This window comes from Rhinatrema bivittatum, chromosome 2 (assembly GCF_901001135.1).
Source record: "Rhinatrema bivittatum chromosome 2, aRhiBiv1.1, whole genome shotgun sequence".
NCBI lineage: Eukaryota > Metazoa > Chordata > Amphibia > Gymnophiona > Rhinatrematidae > Rhinatrema > Rhinatrema bivittatum.
Window position 1 is genome coordinate 270,661,082 of NC_042616.1, and position 24,652 is coordinate 270,685,733.

The window sequence follows — 24,652 nt, forward strand, 5'->3', positions numbered from 1 at the left end:
AGCTCTGCGGTTTCCATCCTGCAGGTCATGACGCCAAATCCCAAATGGCGCCGCTAACCTCTCTGACCAGCGTGCCAAAGAACCCGAGGCCGGGCGCGCCAGCAGCAGCATTTTGCATTCAGTCTGCAGTCGTGAAACCAGTTCCTTTCTACCAGTGAAGACCGAGGGGGCCCTACGAGAGCACAAGTGGTGGTCTGAGGGTGGGGGGTGGGCAGTTTTACGGGTCTGGAAGGCAATTGTTAGATCCAGGGTGGGACTGGGAAGGCCCATTCAGTTCTGGTGGAGCAGGGGGGCGGGTGAGGCTCCCTTCCCTCGCCATCCCTTTCACTTTGGGCTGAGCGATGCTAAGGGAATCCTGTTATGCAGCGCCCCACAGCCTGTGTTAGCATAAGCCACGCCGCTTCTAGCGCAGTCGTGGTTCTGCATATCATTACTTTCATAAACTGGGCATTGAAACCTGATGTAATGCCAGCGTTAAAACTGGCAGGTAACTCCCAACACCGTGACGGCTTTAACACCGGCCTTACATGTACGCATTACTCCCTCCCCTCCCCCCCTCCAAAATGCAGCAAACCCGACTTCTGCAGAATAATCGGCCCTAGCCAAACTAAGATCAGCAGCTCAAGAGGGGAATGAAACCCAAGGCTCCTGGATCACAGTCATCAGGCGCACAAAGCAGAGGCCGATCTGACAAGTTCAGTTTAAAGATTATTTCAGACCTTAGCAAATCAAGTAAAAAAGCAATACCTGAGACATGGGTGAGTGTGTCTGGGTTATTCCCGGCGAAGCCACTTCTGGCTTGAAAGGATCAAAGTCCAGATCTAGTAAAGATTCCTCTTTCTTAGCTTCTGGTACTTCATTCTATTAAAGGTGAATAGAAAACGCAAAGCTCAGTCAAAGAAACCTGAAAAATTGCATTATGGAACATGAATTAAAAGGCAGGCTGTAAACACCCCATCCCAGAGCACAGTGAATGTAATGATTGCGGTGTGAGGCGAAATCCACTGAAGGAATTCTGGAAGTAGCATGAGCTGGTGCTGTGCTGCAGTCTGTTCATGGCACTGCAGAGGCACCTCTTTTGGGACAGTAAAGTTTTGCTTTCCATAGGCCTAATTCATCAAGGACTTTTGCCACAGACACAGATTGGGGACAATAACCTTACAGGTAGATTTTAAAAGGGCTGCGCATGCACCCATATACGCGCGCAAAGATACGCACTATTTTATAAATTATATGCATAGGGGTAGATTTTCAAAGGGTTATGCGCGTAAACCCCGAAAACCTACCCCTGCATGCGCCGAGCCTATTTTGCATAGGCTCGGCAGCGCGCACAAGCCCCGGGATGCGCGTATGTGCCAGGGCTTTCAAAAATGGGCAGTCCGGGGGCGGGGCCGGGGGCATGGTGGCGGTCCGGGGGCAGTCCGGGGGTGGGGCTGGGGCGTTCCCAAGTCCTCCAACACAGTGGCCATGCCGGAGGTTCGCGCGCCAGCATCTGGCTGGCGAGTGCAAGTTATGCCTGCCTCGGGCAGATGTAACTTTTGAAAGAAAGGTGGGGGGGGGGGATTTAGTTAGGGCTGGGGGTGGGTTAGATAGGGGAAGGGAGGGGAAGGTGGGGGCAGAAAAAAAAGTTTCCTCTAAGGCCGCTCCGATTTTGGAGCGGCCTTGGAGGGAACGGGGAAAGCCATCGGGGCTCCCCTTGGGCTTGGCACGCGCAAGGTGCACAAGTGTTTACTCCCTTGTGCGCACTGACCCCGGATTTTATAACATGCACGCGGCATGTTATAAAATCGGGTGTACATTTGTGCATGCTGGGTAGCGTGCACAAATGTACCCCATGCGGGTAACATTTAAAATCTTCCCCATAGGGCATAAAATACTCTTCATACATGTCTGGAGCTCTGCAAGCATATCTTACACACACCAGTTTGCTACATTTCCTCAGTAGGAAAGAAGAAGAGGAGAGAGAGAGAGAGAGAGCATCTCTTTATAAGGCTCAGTCTGATACTCTATATATGGACCATTGTACGGGGGCACTTTGATTTGGGGGTAGGTTTTCAGGAGACAGGTTGGGATTTGAAGGGTGTTGTTACAGACACATTCAGAGGTATTGCATTTCCAAAAACTAAAGCTAAAAACACTCAGGTTGATCCTTTAATGAATATTCCCAGTTCTGTTAGCCTATTGGATAACTAATGTTATATATAGATATTTTTAGCTAGAGATATTACTCCTGTTTTATTTTAGAATTTTCTGATAGCTCATATTAGTTGCTTCTTCACAGTATTGTTAAAATTGTTCATGGTTTGCTCTTGTTTAAACTTGAATCACCCTTTTAATTGCTACTATTATTGTACTGGGGTAAACAAAAACAGGTGAAAGATTCTTCAAAGCGGCATGGGATAAAACACTGTGGATCCCTAAAGGCTAGAGGATGAAATGAAGAAAAGAGTGCATGGGGGTAACGTGTTGGTGTGGTGGTTACTACCCTTAACCAATAAACCTTCATGATGCTGATGCAATCCATTATTGCTCTCGGCTTCAACGGCAGGGGAAAATATGAAAAGAGGAATTAGATTCAGACCAGAAACCAACAAATGGGCCGATGCAGTATGGTGCGCTCAACCAAGCGCACCGTTAGCCCCCATTTATATAGTAAGGGGTAATAGCGTGTGGAAAACGCGTGGCCAAACACCCCCCCTCCCAGAAACTAATAGCGCCCGCAACATGCAAATGCATGTTTGATGAGCCTATTATTTAGTACCCCCGCGCGATCCAGAAAGTAAAATGTGCAGCCAAGCCGCACATTTTACCTCTCAGAAATTAACTCCTGGCAAAGGCAGGAGTTAATTTCGCCCGGCACCGGGAAAGTGTACAGAAAAGCAGAAAAAACTGCTTTTCTGTACACCCTCTGACTTAATATCATAGCGATATTAAGTCGGAGGCCCCAAAAATTAAAAAAATATAAAAATCAGCCTGTGGCTTGCGGGTTGGATGACGGACACTTAATTTTGCCGGCAACCGACACCGGCAACCAATGCCGGTAAAATTAAGCGTCGACTGTCAACCCTGACAGCCACCACTTCTGCCAATAAGAGGCGCTAGGGACGCGCTAGTGTCCCCTAGCGCCTCCTTATTACCGCGAGCCCTCATTTGAATACTAAATTGCATGCCCAGGAGAGTGGCCTGGGCGCGCGTTGGGAGAGCGGATGCTCGCCTCGGAGCGCCGGTTTCTCCTGCGCATTTTACTGTATCGGCCCGAAAGACATTGAATGTTGCGGTCTGGGAAAACAGTTAAGCATAGGGATAACTTACTGATGCAGCTTGTACTATTCTTAACCAGAAAGCCTGAAACGCTTGATGCAACTCCAACATTGCTCTCTGCTTCAACGGCAGGAGGTAAACGGGGAATTGGACTGAAAAAGGCAACCAACAAGGGCCCTGACTTTGACGGTCTGGGAAACTGAAAGAGATGGGGGTGAGTTGTATGACCAGCAATTACCACCTTAAGCTTACTGGGCAGACTGGATGGATCGTTGGTCCTTTTCTGCCATCATTTCTATGTTTGTATATATTCTATATGCCCTAGGAAAATTGTGATTGCAGTGTTCTACTCAGGCCATTTTAAACATCAATGTTATTGATTCAAGATTAATAAAGAAAAGTAAAAAAAGAAATTATTCTTTCTGCATCATGCTCTGGAAAAAAGACATAGTCAAGTATATATACAGTATATATTAACAGCAGTGTATGTATATCTAGGCCTTCAATGTTAAACATTTCACATAGCCTTAAATAAAACATAAAAGGTCACTGAAGACGTAATAGTGTCTTTAGATGTGAAAGTGCCTCACTTTTCATGGTTTAAATTTGCATACTTATTTTTAATGAATAGCACAAAAAAAAAAAAAAGAAGCAGATAAGTTTAATCAAGAAGAAGCAATAATTAATCAAACTTTCTTACCCCTTAATGAATAGACCGCTGTATGCTTTAAATAGAATTCACACCTAGAAGAAGGTAAGTTTAAAATGAAGTACTACTGCTTTCTTCCCTAATTAACTTACATGTCATGTTATCTTGGAGACTTGAGAAAAGAAATACCCTCTTCAGAAGTGCCCCTGTTCAAACATTTAGCAGTTTGAATCCTCTTTTGGGAAATCGCGAGCATTCAACTGGGTGTTAAATAATAAGCTGGAAATGTCAGTTTTAAAAAGGTTGGCGAGTGACCCTGTCAGTCATATCCTCTTCCAGAGGTGAACGCCAGCCTTCTCTCTTTCCGGCACTGAGAGGACGGCTGCATCATATTGCTGCTTCTAAAAGAGCATCCTGGCTGCGGGATTTCAGACAAGGAGCGCTTCGGGTATGAAGCCCTTTAAGGACCTCGGAGAATGCACAAAGAATAAATGACTTGAAAAAGTCCAGAGACTTTTCCTTCCCCTACTATTTCCATTATCCGCAAACTTGTATTTTTTCCATGCTGTCTCTGTATTCATCTTGTACAAATTTTTGACCCAATCAGGCTGATCAAATAAAATATCCCAAAAATTTACAATTAAGACTTGCTGGATATACACCTGGAAGTAAACCGACAAAAGTAAAAAGTGTTTTTCCTTCTTTTCATATGTTGTTTTGATAATTGTATTCTTTTTGCAATTCTTATTTGTATTTGTTTAATTTGAATAAAATAAAGAGTAAAAAAAAAAAGTAGAACGTTTTCAGGGATGTAATAGATTTCCGTATGTATCCAGAAAATAATAATTGAAACAAAACAACAGACAGGTTTGCAGGTTATCTCTCTTTACTGGACTACTTTAATGCATTTATGACTAGCATTTGAGTGTTAAACTGCTATTTAGGTTAGTGCAAACTGGCCTGTTGGGAGTTTATAACCCTCCAAAGCTAGTGACAAAAGTTTTACATTAGTCTACTCTAAGGAAAAGGCATTACCTGCACCGTTTGCTGACTGACACTGCAACTACACAACTTGATTCCTATAGTCAGATCTTTATCTGAGCTAGCCTGCAGCTGCCTTTTCTTGTTCCTTCAGTTTGTTTCTTTGGGGTTTTTTTTTCTTTATACTATTTTACTTCAAAGAACAAAGGGCTGATCCATACAAGATATATTTCACAATGGAGTGCTAGATCCAGCTACCCAAGTGCCATAGGCTTGATGGACCCTTGGTCTGACCCAGTATGGCATGTTCTTATGCTCTTAGCCTCTCAGAACAGGAGAGATGTTCCATCTCTGTATCTTTTCTATTTCTATGTCTTTCTTGAATAGGAGTGACCAGAAATGCACACAATATTCAAGGTGCAGTCGCACCATGACTCAATACAGAGTTGATATGATATTTACCATTTTATTTTCCATTCCTTTTCCGATCATTCCTAACATTCTATTTGCTTTTTTGATACTGCTGCACACTGAGCAAAAGATTTCAACATATTGTCCATTAGAACTCCAAGGTCCTTTTCCTGTATAGATGGAAAAAAGACTTTGTGGTAGATTTTCAAATTGCGCGATTTGGCGTACTTTTGTTGGCGCATCAGGCGCCAACAAAAGTACGCTGGATTTTAGCAGATACGCGCGTATCCGCTAAAATCCGGGATTGGCGCGCGCAAGGCTATCGATTCCGTATAGCCGGCGCGCGCCGAGCCACGCAGCCTATCTCCGTTCCCTCCGAGGCCGCTCCGAATCGGAGCGGCCTCGGAGGGAAATCTCTAACTCCCCTCCCCTCACCTTCCCCTCCCTTCCTCTACCTAACCCACCCGCCCGGCCCTGTCTAAACCCCCCCCTTACCTTTGTCGGGGGATTTACGCCTCCCGGAGGGAGACGTACATCCTCGCGTGCCGGGACGCGACCTGGGGGTGGGTCTGAAGGCGCGGCCACGCCCCCGCCGGACCGCCCCGGGCAGTAACCACGCCCCCGGGCCCGCCCCCGAAATGCTACGGCCCGCCCCGAAAACGCCACGCGGATCGGGCCCGCCCCCGACACGCCCCCCTCAGACAACCCCGGGACTTACGCGAGTCCCGGGGTCTGCGCGCGCGGTAGGCCTATTGAACATAGGCGCACCGGCGCGCAGGGCCCTGCTCGCCTAAATCCGCCCTGATTTAGGCAGATTTAGGCGAGCAGGGCTCTGAAAATCCGCCCCTTAGTGTGTACAGGTGGACTGGGAGGAGAAACTTGTATTTTTTATCTTTTCACATTTTTTTTGTTCTGGGGACAAAACACCCCAGTATAACCAACAAACAACAGGGTGGGAGAACTAGGCTGAGAACCAACCAGCACATTCTCATGCTAGGACATCATAGAAATTGCATGTAGGTATATTAACAGCATGACCCATAAGGTAGTACATCTGGAGCCTGACAGGCAGAGCAGTAGCAGCAAAACCCTGGTAGATAGGCAGAGCGGGAGCAGCAAAGCCCCTAAGGTGACACATCTGGGGTCTGGCAGGTAGGCAGAGCAATTGAAGCAAGACCCCCAAGGTAGATTATCAGGGGCATAGTAGGTAGGCATAGCGGCAGTAAGACCCCTAAAGTGGTATATCTGGGGCCTAACAGGAAGGCAGAGCAGTAGCAGCTACACCCCTTCTGGTGGCATATCTTGGATATGGTAGGTAGACAGAGCATTGGAAGCAAGATCCCTAAGGTGGCATAGCAGGGCATGGCAAGAGGCAGAGCAATAGTAGCAAAACCTCTACAGTGGTATATCTGGGGCATGGCACATAGGCAGAGAAACAGCAAGGCCTTAAAGGTGCATTCAATCATCTTGCCTCTTACATTGAAGTTCTAGAAATAAAAAAAAGACAGATTGATTTTCAGAAAGACTAGCTTTTCCATTCATTCTGGCACCAGCCTTGAGTGATGGGTGCTCATGATATCCCCTGCCATTGAGAAGACACATTCAACAGACACACTGGTTGGTGGGTAGGAAAAATATTGCTGAGTCACCTTGCCTTGGTCTGGCCAGATTATGGACTTAGATGCACTGATATGTTGGGCATATATGTCCATGTCTTTGATGGGCTCTGTGAGATAGCGTGTCACAGAAATTTGTGCTGGGGTTTTCTTTCTTTGCTGGAGTGGGCCAAGGGTCTCGCTTGTCAGCTGCTTTAGCTATGGCTTGTATCAGGAGAGGTGGTTCTTTGTGAGCAACTTGGCTTTGGCATAATAAGGTGGGAGAAAAATATGAATGAACTTGATGATTAAAAAATAGCAGCACAGCATAAAAGCGAAATTAGTGACTTTTTGAATAAAGTTACAATGCACTAATGTTTTAAATTGCTGTGTATATATATAAAAGTTGTTGTGAGTGGATGGGCGTTTGAGAACATGAGCCCCTGTGCCATGACACAACTAACACAACTCTGGGGCTGGCTGTGGTCCATGCTGCTGGCGGGCGAGTGCATCCAGGCATGGGCTGGCTGTAATAGGAACACTCTTGACTTAAACCAGAACAGGAACATTCTTGACTTGGAGCAGCAATGCTTGGACATCCAACACACACCAAGAACTGAGGATCAGCAACCCATGCTGATCTCTGGGGCAGCTCTCTGGCCACTCTGAAAGCCCTTTTGGACTATTGCTTGGGAGCGGTTTGAGCTTGAGAACAGATGGAGACAGAGGTCTCGAAGTTGACTCTGGAGATGTGGACAAGATACTGCATACTTGGAAGTAATGTCGAAGACTTGGACAAGATGACAGCTGAGGACTTGGATGTGACCAAGATGAAACATGGCTTGAAGACTGAAGCATGACTTGAAGATTGAAGCATGGCTTGAAACAGGAACAAGACAAGGTCTCAGTGCTTGGAATAGGCACAGGACTTGGGAACTAGGAAATCAGACTCAGGAATTTGAACTCGGAACTCAAACTTCAGACTCAGGAACTCGGAACTCAGACTCACTCAGGAATTTGGACTCAGACTCAAGAACTCAGACTCAGGAACAAGGAAGAGATGCTGAATACTTGAACCAGCAGTGAAGACTTGGACAGGACTCTGAAGGCTTGGACTGAAGACTTGGATGCAGGAATGAAGACTTGAACTGAAGACTTGGATACAGGAATGAAGACTTGGATGCAGGAACCAGGAAACCAGGAACACAGAGAACCATGAGAAACAGGAGACTTGAAGGACCAATAACCTTGTGAAGGCAACCAGAAGCAGTCAGAAGAGCCCTTATATAGAATTGGCTGGAGATGACATCATCAGGAGGCGCCACAGCATTTTCCACTGTGGGCCCTTTAAATCCTGGGCCGGCCATCCATTGCTCCTACCATGTGACAGGGGCCGGCCATTGGCACCGATAGCCCCTGTCACATGGTAAGGGCAAAGGGCCACTGGCGCCATTTTGTTTACTGGCAACCGATGGCCCAAGAGCGGGAGATCGCTCCCAGGACCCCGCTGGACCACCAAGTACTTTAGGAAAGTTTTGGGGGGGGGGGTCAGGAGGGTGGGGGATTGTAAATAATTAGATTTAAAGGGTCGGGGTGGGTTGTTTTTTTCGGCTTGGGACAGCTGAAAAAAAACCCGTCTGGACCGCGGGAAATGGAATTTCCTGCAGGTCCACGTTACTGAAACCGGAACCGATTCCGGCACCCGATTCACATATCTAGTACACAGCCATAGACTTCAATGAGCCATAGACTTAAATGGGAAACAAACAATTGAGATGAAGATTTTTTGTTTCATTTGTGGGTCCATTTGTGGGTCCATTTGTTTTGGGGGTCCATGAATGAAATGAAGATAGACATTCATTTTTTCACCCATTTGTGGGTCCATTTGTTTTGGGGGTCCATGAATGAAATGAAGATAGACATTCATTTTTTCACCCATTTGTGTCAAAGAAATGTATATCCCTAGAATTAACCCTCAGCAACAGGAATCCCACAAGAAGCAGTCAACAAGGTATCTCCAGATGAAGCTTTGTCACTAAAGAAAAACATAAGCTGGCTGGGTTAAAAAAAAATCATATTTAACTTCAAAAAGAATAGTGCTCACAGTTGTAAAACCCTATGTCTCTGTAATAGGAATTGCTGCCTTCTTTTATGGGTAGTTCGAGCCACATCTGTGAAAACTTTAATCTTCTGCGCATAGAACAGATCTTCTCTGTATCTAACAAAGTCATGAACCAGTCTCTGTCCAGTTCCAAAACAAGTTCACAATTAAGGTTGCAGTTCTAACTTGTATATCACCAGATGTTTCCCAGATAAATTTGGATAGAGGAGAAGAACAGGCTTCCTGTTTCATCAAAGCTTTTTCTTTGAAGGTGGCAAACAGAAGGCTTTTTGATATCGGGGGCACAGTGTTTGCAGGAATCTTAAGGATTTCAAGGAGATATTTTTTAAACATCTCCTTCACAGAAATCAGTCTCCAGTTTGGAAGAAACTGATAAGACAAAGGTTTTTACATTTAACAGAGCTCTCTAAAGTTTCCAGCTTTTATAGTAGGAGTATATTACCTCTCACCATAATATCATCATGAGCTTATAATTAAGCAAGCTTTCGCTCTATTACTATCAACTTATTATTGAAGTCCTCCAAGCTTTTCTCCTTTACCTCAAGCCTTCCATTAATATTCTGAAAATTACCAGAGACTTGAAAATCTGCACAGATAGGGATTTTTCCAAGCCCTCAATAGCCAGCCAAATAGCCTCCAATGTATCTGGAATTTCTTCAGGGTAAAAAGCATTTGGCCCACTTCAACCGCAGTTTTTTTCTACAGATAGCAAATATCCTTCTGTTAGCTGTCCCTTTGGCTCCTTCAAGGCTATCCACCAGTGGCGATAACTCTGCAGCATTGCTCCCGCAGTCTCTATACACGCCGTACTCCTACCCTTGGTCTTGATGATGTCATCAGCCGGGGACTGTATCAGCTCAGGGACACTATTGTTGACCTCAGCTGGGTGGGCTGGCATCCTTCTCACCTCCAGACTCACGGATATTTCAAGGGTCAGGGAGAGCAGTGACCCACTTCACTCCACCATCACTCCCAGTAGTCTGACCTCAAAGGCAGCAAGCTGGTCCTCTTCATGGGACACAAATTGAGCTATAGGCCCAGGGGTAGAAGCCTTCGCCGTTTCAGGTGGATATACCCAGGTTTTCCTTTCCTCTTCACCATTTCAAGTAAGGAAGTAAAGAAGAAACAGAAAAAAAATGCATGCAGCAGGACACCCTGAAATGAGTTAGACAGCGTCTACCATCTTCTTCTGTCCCCACAGCACTATCTTCATTTTAATTTTTCAGAATGATTGAAAAAAAAATCTGTAAACTGACAATCACAATTTGTAATACTAAAGTCTTCCCTAGAGGCTGATGTACTAAAGTGCAAAATTCTTTGCAAAAGGGTTTTTCAATGCAAAAATACTGCACAAAGCCCACAAATATGAAAAAAATAAATAAATAAAAGTATGGGCATTTTGCATGAACTTTTTCATATTTTTGTAAAAATCCCTTTTGCAAAATATTCTGCAAAAGTCAGCTTTGTAATAGTAAATTATGGAGTTAATTTTCAAAGAGGTTTCTTGAGTGAAAATAACATAAATGTGTAAGAAATATGTACTCATGGATATGTTATTTTATAAATGTCGAGAATGCGCGCAGATTTTCCATTTTGCATGCACATTTTACTGGCAGAAAAAAGGGGCTTTCTAGGGACATTCTGGGGTGGGGTGAAACATGCTGCCGACCATGGGCTTCTGTCCTGCTGTTGGCATCCTGTACCTCTTGGTCCCAGGTCAGACATGGTGGCCTGCATTCAGCTGTGGTTGTCCGGCATGGCTCCCGGTGTCCTGTCCCTTTATGATATCCAGTTTCTTTGAGTAGTAATTCTTCAGTTTTTTCAGAGCCAGCAGCTCCGCCTCTCAGTGGTGTGGCCTGATATCGCCACCGCTGCAACATAAAAAGATGTGCGGTCCTCTGGGCCAGCGCCTGAGCAATAGGATCCCTTCCTGTGTTCCTGCACTGTTGTTCCAGTTGCTATTTCCTGGTTTTGACCCTCCTGATCTTGACTCTGCCTCTGCTTGCTGCCTGCCCCGACTCATGGCAGACCTCCACTATCTCGATCTTCGCCTGCCTCAACCTAGCCTGCCTGATCATGTCTCTGTCTCACGATAGGAACGGTTTCTTGGCCTGTCAATCAGCATCCCTGTGACATGGGGTTAGAAGCTAATGTGGTAGTTGCTATTTGTAAGAAACAGTCCCATACATATCACCAAATATATTTGTACACTTTTACACTTGCTAATTTGACTCACACAAGTAAAATCAGAATTGTCTGCTGTCCTGTAATTTTGGGTGGAGGGGTCTTGGTGAACTGGTGGGGATTCAAAGTAAAGTGCTAGAGGGTTTTAAGTGAAATGGACTGAGTGAATTGGCTGCTGTATCAGTGAAACTGGTGATTCAAGTATGTATTTTCAAAACATACTTGCCACACTTTATAAATAACTGTCTCTGCATATAAATCGAGCATATAACATATACATGCATTATTTTATGCATCTAAAATATATGCGAGTATATTTATAAAATAGGTTGAGAAAGTATCCATTCTTGCATTGGACATATTTGTAAAAAATGAAACATATGCATGTACTTTTGGATCAGAAATATGTAGTAGTTTATAAACTGTGCAGCTCATACTGCACAGTTTATAAAATACTAATATTAAATGTACACCATCCACTTGTGCACATAAATGCTGTACTGTGGATATGTTTGAAAGTATGGCTTTATGTGCCAATATTGAGCTGCTGCAATGCAAAATCTGGCACAATGTGAAAACTGGCACAAAAAAAAGGACGTTATGGATGCTTTTTTGCAAAAAAATAGCTATACCTGAATGAGTTGAAAATATTGTTCAGGCCAGGCCCAGGAAATGGTGGCTTGCATGAACAGCATGCAAATATAAAGGGGCTTATGGCCGAGTAAGCATCCCCGCTCATCTCCCCAAAGTGGAAGAGAAATTCCCTGGTGCTCATTGTAGTGCCCCCCACCTTTACAGGCGAGCATCTTGTGGACCATCAAGGTTAAATTTATACCCCTTTGGGAAGCTTCAATCCCTTGCCCCCCAAAATCCATCAAAATTCTCATTACAGATTTCCTCTCCACCTCATACTACCTCCATTCCCCTAAAAGCTTTGAAAGAGTGGTCTTCTGGGGACAGAAATGATCCCCACTCTCTCCTAGTCCATTGGCTCCCAGTTTCAAACTGGAGCTTCAGTGGCACATGCAAAGGGGCACATCTTGCCAGCCGGCACTATATTGAAACCAGGTGCTGGTGGGGCAAGAGCAAGGGGGGACCTGGACTTCTCCTTCACCCAAAAGTCCAGCCCTTCACTGGAGTAAACTTTTGGGGGCATCAAGAGGTGGGATGAGGTGGTCAATGCCTAATGGGGATTTTGATGGATTGGGGGGGGGGGGGGACAAGGGGGTGGAAAGGGGCTCAGTTTCCCTAAGGAGTTGTAATTTAAAATGTATGGCCTATGAGAGGCTTGAGACTGAGGTTGGGAAGCTACTGTCATCAACCACCAGGGGAATTTCTGCTATATATTATTTATTTATTTAACATTTTTTCTATACCGAACTTCATGACAAGCTTCATATCAGGCCGGTTTTACATCAACTTAGGGGTTAACTTAACAAAAACCATATAACAAGAAGGCCGAAGCGCAGATACAAATAACAGGGAGAAAGACTTGGAGGCTAGGGTAGCCAGGAAATAAAGGACAGCAACATGGAGAATGAAACATGAATGAATTACAAATATACAAAAGAATATACAAAAGTTTGTACTGGAAGCTGTGCCAGGCCGGCCCAGTTTCACTTCCTATTATTGGGAAGAGGAGGCGGCCAGATGCGGCTTCCTTCCAGATGCGGTGTGGGCTCCTGTTGGTGCGGTTGGGGCTCACACAGGTTGCAAGGCCCCTTTAAATCTGAGCAGCAGTTTACGGATCCTGGGTCAGATCCGTGTGTTGCTGCAGCCAGGAGTACACAAAGTCCCCAGCCATAGCAATGTACAAAAAATTTCAAGTACCAAGTTGCTACATCCACTAATGAGCTCCAAGCCCATTAGCATCTGTAGCAAAATTGCACGCAAAAAGGATGCTAACCCGTGGAAAATACTGCAGGTTAGTACATCGGCACCTTAATGTGGATAGTGTTAGAAACTGATGCACTCTGGAGCAGCATAATTAATTCGGCTCTAGTGCTACTTGATACCATAATTATAGATGAGAATGCAGATATACATTCAATATTACACCACATTCAAAGATAACAGCTTTTTGCTGTGTATACATATTCGTAGTCCTTTTGGTATCACCGGATTGGACTTTATATTCGGATGTGTGCAATATATCACTAGTAACCTGGATAACATTATATGAAAACAAACAGGCTAGAGTTAAAACTGCTCAGATACCATTTCTCATCACTGGTTGTTATTTCTCCGAGGCAGTGAATATTGTTTATCACAGAGTTTGCAAAATGACACATGACATTAACTAGTACATATTAATGGATTCTTTAGAAAAAAAAAAAGTTCATTATCTTTTTATTGAGATTAGTGGAGGAAGCCAGTATATTATGTGTGAGCAATGACATAAATTAGTAGGAATCTCATTTGTCACAACATTCCTTTGCAGGAGAAGGATGCAGTGTTGGGAGATATATTTATCTATTTACTGAATTTATAGCCTTCCAATGCTAAGAATTTGTTCTTGCTGGATTACAAAATAAAAAAACACATGCAATATAAATATACAGTTATAATATACAGCAGAAATAAACACAGTAGACAGTAAGCGAAACAGTAACAAGCAACTCTGAACAAATATCCAACAGGCAAAACGTCTCAAATCATCCCTATACTGGGCAACTCATGAGCCAATCAATTTAAAAAATGAATTAAAATGTGCACTGCATACTCAACAGGACAACTTAAATTACTTTTAGAAAAACAGAGTTTACCTACCTTTTTCCTTAAACTTACATGATCGAGCACTGTAAAAGAGTGGCCCACTACCTTTCCTTAACCTGTGCAGTCCGCCTTAAAAAAACAAAAAGGGGGAGAGCTCTGCTGGGCAGGATGAGAGGCAGAGCCCAGCTGGGAACAGAAGGCCCAGGGTCTCCAGAGAAGGCAGCTCCTGAACCTCTCTGGTGGAAGCTAAGGTAAGACTACACTGCTGAAAGGGAAGCAGTCTACAGTGTTTGCATGCTGATTATTATTATAAAAAAGTTGAAAGATGCATGAAGAAAGGTTGGCGTCAGTGTGGTTCCTGCCTCCACTATCCTTATACAGTAAAGGGCCAATTTAAAAGGCCTGCGCTCGCAAAAAATCGTGCAGACGTGCCGAGCCACATAAAAGGGGCGGGCCAGGAGGCATGGTCTCGGTAAGGGGTGGGCTGGGACAGCACCATTAGATGCTATCCTGGGGAAGCGCGTGCCAGCAGCCGGCTGGCACGCAGAGTTTACTTCTGCTCCGGAGGTGTGAACCGTGCACACATGGATGCAAGCACGCACCTTTTAAAATCGACCCCTTAGTATATACGGTGTATTGCAAAATGAAGACCAGATTCAGACTAATCCTCACAACAGTATATCGGAAGATGTATGCAGAGTGCTGCAGTACAGTAAAGAAAGCATCTTTATGGCATATGGGCACAGCTGCTGACACCGCTAATACAGACTAAGAAAAGTGGATTTGACTGACAACATATTCAGATCTTTGTGGAGTAGCTAACTGAGTTTTGCCAGGTGCAACAGAGAGATGTAAAAAGACATTACACCATGAAATAATTAGTGCACTCATGTCAACCCAAAGAACATATTGCAAATCCATCTTTGTGGAAAAAATGGAATTTCTTTTCTGTAATGATGAAGAACTGTACGTCTAACACTGTGAGAAGTTTTAGCAACATTTTCGGTTCCATACATGTACGTATATTGGGGCAGATTTTCAAAGGGTTACTCGCGTAACCCCCGAAAAACTGCCCCTGCGCGCGCCGAGCCTATCTTGCATAGGCTTGGCGGTTTGCAAAAAGGGGTGGGGTGTGGGCAGTCCTGGGCGGTCCGGGGGCGGGGCAGGGGGGTAGCCGGAGCCTCCAGGCACAGCGGCCATTTGCCGCTGTGCCCGGGATCGCAAGCCGGCCGTTGGCTGGTGCGCGTAAGCTATGCCTGCCAGGAGGCAGGCGCAACTTCTCCGCAAAGGGAAGGGGGGGGGTTTAGATAGGGTTAGTCAGGGAAAAGGAGGGGAAGGTGGGGGGAGGCAGAATGAAAGTTCCCTCTTGTGGCCGCTCCGAAATTCGGAGGGAACAGAGGAAGGCTGCATGGCTCGGCAACGCGCAAGTTGCATTATCATGCACCAACGTTGCGCGCACCAACCCTGGATTTTATAACAAGTGCGCGGCTGCGCGTGCATGCTATAAAATCGGGCGTAGATTTATTTGCGACAGCTTACGCGAACAAATCTACGCCGCGTGCAGGTTTTTAAGATCTGCCCCATTATGTGTATATGTGTATTAGGAATTGTTATTTGTGTTACCATTAGGGAGGGCACTTTTCAAAAAATTTTATCTGGGTAACTAATCAGGGGATGAAAATTGTAACCCTCCTTCCCCCCACTTGAGGGTAAAAGGACCCATGACACAAAGGGGTGGAGATGGGAACAGGAGTAGGGCAGAGCCAGCAGACAATACTTAAGATTTTCATTTTGAAGTTCCCCCATGTGATTTATGAAGTGGACTTTGCATCTGTATCACTGCTGGCTCTGAATTTTCAAAGGGAAAACCCGCAAGGAGTTTTCCTTTGAAAATTAATTTGCAGGATCTGTATTTGTTTTAAAAATTGCCCCCTATACATTTTTTTTTCAAGCCTTTGAAATTGTGTGTACAAAGTATTTATTAAGACTCCCCAGAGGTTTTGCCTCGACCAGGGAGGGGGTACTTAGGCCCTTTAAAAGATGATGGCCCTGAGATGTGGAGCTACCATCGTGCATTCTTCATTCAGGGCAGTAGGTATTTTACCTCTAGGCGAAATATCACAGGATTCACTAAACTTCATTACTCGTTACTGTGGTACCCAAAGGAAAAAATACCACAGATTTGTCTGTTTGACTGGTAACCAGTGTAACGAATAAAAAACAAGAGTGATGTGCTCAAAACAGCAGGTACCTGTCAAAATGTGGGCCACCAATTTCTGGACCACCTGCAAAGCCTGGACAGTAGAGGCAGGCACCTCTAAAAACTAAGAGTTACAACAGTCCAGACCTGTCAATATCAGTGCCTGAAGCACAGTCTGAACAGTATTGGTCACTTGCTAAGGATCCCCTATCTTATCTCATGCTTTTTTGGATTCTCATACTGTGTTGGTCTCTACTACCTCCTAGGAAGTTAATCCATGAAGCCATTTTCCTTCCTGTGAAAAAACACTTCCTTAGGTTGCTCATGAACCTGCCCTCTCTGTCCTCATATCATATCATGAACCCAATGATCACAGAAACCGACAGGTTGTGCAGTGATTTTCCAAGTTTGGAAGCAAGGAACTGACATTCATACTGTATCTAGATTGCCTGAGTTGATAAAATAGCCTCAAGTTTTGCCAACAACAAGGATGTTTGTAGTACATTACTCAGGATCCACGTGCATGAACTGAACATGCTCCCATCTTCCTCATCTACATGATTAACTGTAAATTGGACTCAAATGAACTTCTCCTCTCTCTACCCATGCACAATTCTTTTTCTCTTGACATCTACCAAGTCTCCCAGTTTGCCCCTTTTTCTATCCACTGGCTCCCCATCTTCCTCTGTGTCATCAGCACATTTTTCAGCCTTTTCACCCTCCTTAGATCCTGGTCTGATTTCAGTTTCTGTCTCCACTCACACTCTGCTCTATTCACGCTCGCTCCTTTTCTATCCTTTCCTTCCTCCAATGCCAACTTCAGGTTTTCCTCCAGTTCACTCCATAACTTGCAAACTACATTTCCCTCTCTCAAACCCCTCTGACTCTAATTTCAAACCTCGACTAAAAATCCACCTCTAGGCTCAAACTCCTGCCGCTGATAGAAAATCCTCCTGTGTACCATTGCCTTCCTGCTCTGATTTCTCATCCAGATTACTCTCTCCCGCCTGACCGGCTAGGCCTTGCATTTTTTTGTGATACACTTGTGCATGTAATGTACGGGGGGGGGGGCTCCATTAAAACGTGCTAGAAAATTTCAGTGCTGCTACAAATTGGTTTAATTCCTCTCTTACAATTTCTTTTGATTTTTATATGTGCTACCCCGCCCAGGGCACCTTGTGGGCTCATTGCAAGGAAGAGGCCAGAGGCATAATAGAAACAGCTGTGGATTTCTTCCGCAGCTCCACTAATTCAAGTCAAGCTGCCCACAGGATGCCACGGAAAATCTACAACCCTTAGTGCGTGGTATTGCAGTCTGTATTTTGGTCAGGGAAGATTAGAGTATACACCAACACCTTTTAACCTCCCAAAAGTGAGGGGCAAGCAGAAGCATGGCTACCACCTGGCTCTGGGTTTTTCAGTCCAGTGGTTTTACCCCCACTGCATGCAGGGACCTGTAGTTCTGATTTCCATCCTGCATGGGGGTAAAAAAAACCAGGATTGGATCATTCTGTCCCGAAAATCTGGAGACAGTGGGCAGCCCTGTGCAGAAACAGCTTTTGTGACATATGGGTGCATATTGAGGGGGTAAGGAAGGGGTTAAGCTTTCCAAGGCAGACATACACATGCACAGGAGGAACATTCATTCAGTACTGCACATTGTTTAGACCTCCTGGGTCAAATATCCTGTGCAATGCATTCACTTGTGCGCATGAGAGTTCTTTTGTACACACTGTATTATTTCAGGTGACTGAAGGTCACTTGTGAGAATCAAATTACTGCAGAAGTAAATGGGTTGTATAGCAGAGGAGAGAAACTCCCAGGAATCTGACCTGTGAAGGAGCTGTCACGCTGATCTCTGGAACAAAGTTGTCTTCAAAGAAGCTGATAATGCTCTCCTGCTGTAGTTCCTTTGATGGCGTGAGCTTCGGCAGGGGTGGAACGGGTGGGCCTTTCCGCAGCTAGGCAAATTGTAAAAGGGTGGGAAAGAGAATATCAGTCACAATAAGGCAGGCACAAGAAGTGGTCTCAAATATACTGTAAAGACGGGCATGCGCAGACTTCACTGGACCATTATTCCAGGGCCTGTTTTCTTCCCATTTTTCATGCTCTGTCATACTTTCAGGCATGCTGTCACTAGGACTTGATCATTCATTTCATTTTACTCAGGAGTTAATTTTGCACAATGGAATCAATGTTTGTGAAGCAGTGACCAGTTCACCACTGTATAGGCAGAGAAAGCTTTTGTGCAAGCCAATATTTTTGAGTGTCCGAGAATCACATGAAGTCAGTGCACATTATTTGGGCAGACACCACATGCATGCTTTTGTGAGGGGGTGTGACCAACTCAAATTCTTTTTTTTTTTTTTTTTAGGTTCTGCAGGGGAATATCTAAACCACCCAAACAGCAGCTGTCATAAAAGTAAAGATATTCATCTAAGCCTGCAAAAAAAAAAAAAAGTTCAGGAAAGTTGCTATAGAAGCTCCATTTATGTTCTTCACGCTGCTCACTGAAATGCTTATACATACCTTTTTCACTCAGATATACAAACCTTTCATTGCCCCCCTAGAGCCCTGACCAGATATTTTATACTCCTGGCTTCACAATTTTCTCCTGCGCATTTAAGCTTCCAGCTCAGTTAGATTCTGCCACTACTGAGGAGTTTAAATTCACAGCTCTCTGGAGTTTCCCCCTGAGTTTTAATCCCCTTCCCACCTAGTCCAGGCATCATAGCGACAATCCTTGGACAGGGGCCATGGACTGTGGCTCCCAGCAGAACCTGGCATATGTGGGCAGAGTAGCCGGATCTCCTGCCCCAGCCGGCTTGAGAAGCAGAAACCAGACTCAGGCGTGAGACTGCCCATGTGGGAGTGTGTGCCGCCCGTCTGTAGGTTTGTTTGCAGCCCAGGCTGCCTTTAATGCGCTGCCCCAAGAAGGATCACCTGCAGCAGGAGTGAGTGTGGTGGCATCCCTCTTCCATTCCCCTCCCCCCCTCTGCAGACATTGGCAGCCCAGCACCAACATCATAGAGACCGGCTCCTGAACCCACCCCCTTGCTGATGTCATCAGGGTGAGAAGATTAGCTCTTTAAAGAGCCATGCCACCAGCAGACCCGATGTCAAAGGGCTGCACTTTCATGCCTATCCTTTATTTCATCTATAATGGCCTCAAGAGACCCTCCCTCAGCAAGAAACTACCCACAGCAAGAAACAGCTGCAGGAAGCGAGCCGCGGGCCGATTTTACATTTTTTTTATTTTTGATTATTTTTAACTTTTGGGACCTCCGACTTGGCTGCACATTTTACTTTCTGAATCGCGCGGGAATAACTAATAGGGCCATCAACAAACATGCATTTTCATGTTGTGGGCGCTATTAGTTTTGGGGGGGTTGGATGCGCATTTTCGACGCGCTATTACCCCTTATTGAATAAGGGGTAAAGCTAGCGCGTCGAAAACGTGTGTCCAAACGCGGGTTAACAGTGCACTGTACTGTATCGGCCTGTATGCAAATAAAAGAATCCCCAGAGAACCCTTATATACCCACTAAGACTTCCAGAAGACCAGTCCCAGGAAACCCTCAGACATTTCACTTACCACAAACCCAAATTAGCCTTACTGAATATATAGTCCACACACAGCAAATTCAACATTTAAATGATCTCCTGGCAGACAATCATACGAACATCGTGTGCCTAACTGAAACTTAGGCACATGAGGCTGACACATCCCAAACTGTGCAAGATCTCCTTCAACTAAATGTCAGTAATCATTCTAGAGCACCCAAGGATGCTAATCCTAGGAAACTTTAACATCTACTTGGTGATCCACATCATAGCCTTCCCAAGACTTCCTGAACACATTGGAGGGTCTCAGTATAATCCAACTAATCACCAAACCAACCCAAAAAGCAGGATACATCCTCGACATAATACTACCCCAACTCAGTTGCTTAATGATCATGAAATCAGGAACATCAAGAAAACCCAGCAATCCTGAGCAGACCACTCTCAAATTATTTTTGAAATTCACCCAGTTGCACCCCAGAGGACCGAAATAGAAATGACCATAAGACTACCCTGACCAACATCTCACCTCAAGCCACAATCCTTTTTACACACTCTCCAATGTACTATGGTGAATCCCCTTTACCATGCCCCTCATCACATATACCCTGATGAACAGCTGGAATATGGACTTCAAAACAGCCATGGATAAGATTGCCCCTTGGAAAACTGCAAGCACTAAGAACCCCAAACTGGCCCTCTGGTTCTCAGCAGACTTCAAACAGCTAAAACAGGTAGAAAATTGGAACGAAAGTGGCAGAAAACAAAATCCCACACAGATAAAATTGAATGCAGGAGACACCAGACAAGCTACTGAAAAGCCATAATGAAAGAAAAACAAGACTACTACTCAAATACAACCAGGCTGAAAACATACCCAAGCAACTATCATGCACTATAAGCAAACTCCTGGAAAATGCCCCAAGTCTTCCTCCCTCCTTTGCTACAAAGTCACACTGCAACAAACTTGTTACATTCTTCATAGAGAAAATCACATGCATCAGATCTGAGGTGGAGAAGAAACCTACCATAGGTGGAGAAAATCTACCATAACCCCAGCAATCAACACCATCCCATCCCCATCCTCTGACAAACTTCAACCTCTTGCAAGCTAATGATATTGACTCCCTATTTCCCATCCTCAGAGCCATCATATTACCCGAAACTCCATGTCCATCCTGGCTAATCAAACAACTAACATACCATATCCAGACTACACATCACTTGCAGAAGTCCACCTTTCAGAATGCCTGAAGAAAGCAATAGCACCGTAGCACAGCTTACATTGAAAAACCCAACCTCAATACAAGTGACCCTAACAACTACCACCCAATCTGAAAAGGCAGTACTACTACAATTCTCTGAACACCTGATCATCACAAATGCCCTAGATCCTCATCAGTCTGGCATCCAGTCACACCAGAGCACATAAGCATAAGCAACACTACTAGGCCTGGTGGATGACCTCTGACTTTGCCTAGGTTGATGACAACCAGCCCCATTGATATCTCTACGACTATCAGCAGCTTTCAACACAGTGGATAACAAGCTTCTCATTGAGCACATAAAGAGTGTAAGAATGTTTAAGAATATCAGGACCTGCTCTTGCATGGATCACCTCCTTTCTCCAGGACTGTAGACAAGTTACATCCTTTGGAATGGTTGTTTCAGAGCCTCACCCTCTCTCATGTCAGTTCTCATCCATCTTATTACCCACCCTCTTCAAAATCTATCTGGCCCCTTTTAGCAAACTAATCTGAGAGTATCAAATGGTCAACTACCTCTACGCTGACAACATCCAATTAATGATTCCATTCAGCACAAACCATGACATTACAATCTGTAACCTAAACAACTGACTGGAAAAGGTGGTTTGCTAGCTACAACAAAACAAGGTGAGTGTAAACCCAAATAAGACTAAAATGCTGTGGACAGGGAAACATGAAACCAGTCAGCCTCACCCAAAAGGAATAACACTTAGCTCTCAAATCCAGAACCTGGGCTTCATCTTAGACTCCCAGTTAATCATCAAACCTCTAACAAAGCAGCCTACTTCCATCTCTGCCAGCTCCAATATCTCCACTCTCTCCTAGGCAATACTGCCTTCATTATTGCTGTTTGAGCCATTATAATCTCTTGCTCAGACTACTGCAACTCACTCAACTCTTAAGAGTAAGAGAAGCAGGGCTGATTACTGGGGATAGTGGAGATAGTCCTATATTCTTTTTTCCTGCGCTGAAGATTATCTTGTCTGTTTTAAAATGCAGATTTTTAGGCTGGTCAGAGGAAGGACTGCCAAGATTGTGAAATTCTACAGAGTTGATGCTTAAAGGATAGCGAGCAAAGGTTTATCTATAGCTATTCAGGAGAATATCCAGTTCCATCTCCTGGAAGACAGAGATCGCCACACTATTAGCAGGTACCAATACAGGGACAGGGCTAGGATAATCTCTAAAGAGTACACGGTGAGGGAATTTAGAGAAAAGGATTCCTTAATGCAACATATTTCTTTGTCTGTAAAATAATCAACTGTGTTTGGATTTTGATTTCTGTGTGGATTGCACTGGACAAAAGTGTACTATCTGCTAAATTTTCAATTGCATGAAGTACCCCAGTAAACTTTATTTAATATTGTCTATCTCAGTTCCAATCTAAGAATTTTAGAAATCTTACAGGTGAATTTTTAAAGGAGTTACACATGTAAATATAACATTCTATTTTAGCAATTTTGAAAAGCCATTTACCCATGTTAAGTGCAATTAATATAGGTACAACCTATTGACAATTCAATGGCATATATTGTAGCAATTTTCAAAAGCCCATTTGCATGGGTAAAGTGCAATTATATTTGTAAAACCCAGTTTTAAACATGTAAATGCTTTTGAAAATCAGGCTCTAATATCTTCAGGTGCAATCCAGGGTGGAGGAATCACTCTCCTCGCATTTTCTAATGAAGAAGTGATGTGCTGCTCATTAACACTTCAGTAGAGCCCTGCATGGAAATTATTAGGGATGTGAATCGTTTTAGGACGATTAAAATTATCGTCCGATAATTTTAATATCGTCTTAAACCGTTATGGAACACAATACAATACAGATTCTAACGATTTATCGTTATAAATCGTTAGAATCGTGAGCCGGCACACTAAAACCCCCTAAAACCCACCCCCGACCCTTTAAATTAAATCCCCCACCCTCCCGAACCCCCCCCAAATAACTTAAATAACCTGCGGGTCCAGTGGCGGTCCGGAACGGCAGCGGTCCGGAACGGGCTCCTGCTCTGAATCTTGTCGTCTTCAGCCGGCGCCATTTTCCAAAATGGCGCCGAAAATGGCGGCGGCCATAGACGAAAAAGATTGGACGGCAGGAGGTCCTTCCGGACCCCCGCTGGACTTTTGGCAAGTCTCGTGGGGGTCAGGAGGCCCCCCACAAGCTGGCCAAAAGTTCCTGGAGGTCCAGCGGGGGTCAGGGAGCGATTTCCCGCCGCGAATCGTTTTCGTACGGAAAATGGCGCCGGCCATACGCGTATGGCCGGCGCCATTTTCCGTACGGAAAATGGCGCCGGCAGGAGATCGACTGCAGGAGGTCGTTCAGCGAGGCGCCGGAACCCTCGCTGAACGACCTCCTGCAGTCGATCTCCTGCCGGCGCCATTTTCCGTACGAAAACGATTCGCGGCGGGAAATCGCTCCCTGACCCCCGCTGGACCTCCAGGAACTTTTGGCCAGCTTGTGGGGGGCCTCCTGACCCCCACGAGACTTGCTAAAAGTCCAGCGGGGGTCCGGAAGGACCTCCTGCCGTCCAATCTTTTTCGTCTATGGCCGCCGCCATTTTCGGCGCCATTTTGGAAAATGGCGCCGGCTGAAGACGACAAGATTCAGAGCAGGAGCCCGTTCCGGACCGCTGCCGTTCCGGACCGCCGCTGGACCCGCAGGTTATTTAAGTTATTTGGTGGGGGATTTAATTTAAAGGGTCGGGGGTGGGTTTTAATGTGCCGGTTTTTTCGATTTTTCGATTTTTCGATTTTTAACGATTTTTAACGATTTTTCACGATATTTTACCCCCCCAAACGGCAACAATACGATTCCCTCCCCCTCCCAGCCGAAATCGATCGTTAAGACGATCGAGGACACGATTCACATCCCTAGAAATTATTGTATGTTGCAAAATGGCCATGTCTTTCTCACAGCATTCTCACCTGTGAAGGTGACTTAGGTCGTGCTGGTGCTGGTGATGAAACTGGTGCCAGTGTATGATTAGGACTAGCTACGGGACTGGGGGGTGGTGAAGGCTCCTCGGGAGGCGACGGTGTCTTCACAATGCGGAGTGGACCTGAATCACTGGATGAGAATAGAGCAATGAGCAATGCCAAGGGTTTACTGTCTCATGTCAAATTGCTTTCATGCATGCACGAATGCAAAAGAAAAAAAAAAATGAAAAGAGAAAAAACAGTCAATGGTGCACATTTCCCAGCATGAAGAATGGGTGTGCTTGACAAACAACTGAGACAAAGACCTGGCATTCAGGAAATTCCAATTTTGCATCCTGCAACATATGCATAGTCAGTGTGAAATATGAAAAGTATACTAAAAAGGTTCCTGCTTTTGTAGGTTTTACATTGAACTCATATCTGTTCAATATCAATGTACTGTACTGCCCTTTGGTAAACAATATTGCATGAAAATTTTTTTAAAAAGCAGTATATAATATAAAACATGCACGATACATGTTTAAGCATTGTTGATTTACTTAATTATTAAATATTTAGTTTATGGGCCAGCTGCTGCATAGACTATGTAATCACAGAATAAACTGTGATAATTTAGGTATCCCAATGATTTTAATGAAACCAGTTAATTAACATGGCATCTGGGATACAGGCTAATAGCTAGAATTGTCCAAGGCTAGAACTACTGAAAAAGCGATATGTGTACTACAAAAATTCACAGTGAGTTCCTTCTGGCAATCTAGG

The 24,652-nt window shown here is 44.7% G+C and overlaps 1 protein-coding gene across 1 annotated transcript in view; it reads right to left on the reverse strand.

The window, feature by feature from the left end:
• Positions 1 to 24,652, reverse strand: part of AMPH (amphiphysin) — a 467,360-nt gene that overhangs the window by 173,334 nt on the left and 269,374 nt on the right. Inside the window, exons 10-12 of the mRNA XM_029587079.1 lie at positions 23,879 to 24,020; positions 17,951 to 18,079; positions 748 to 861 (exon numbers count right to left, since the gene is read on the reverse strand). Coding sequence (XP_029442939.1) covers positions 748 to 861; positions 17,951 to 18,079; positions 23,879 to 24,020 — 385 coding nt within the window. The remainder of the gene's footprint in view (positions 1 to 747; positions 862 to 17,950; positions 18,080 to 23,878; positions 24,021 to 24,652) is intronic.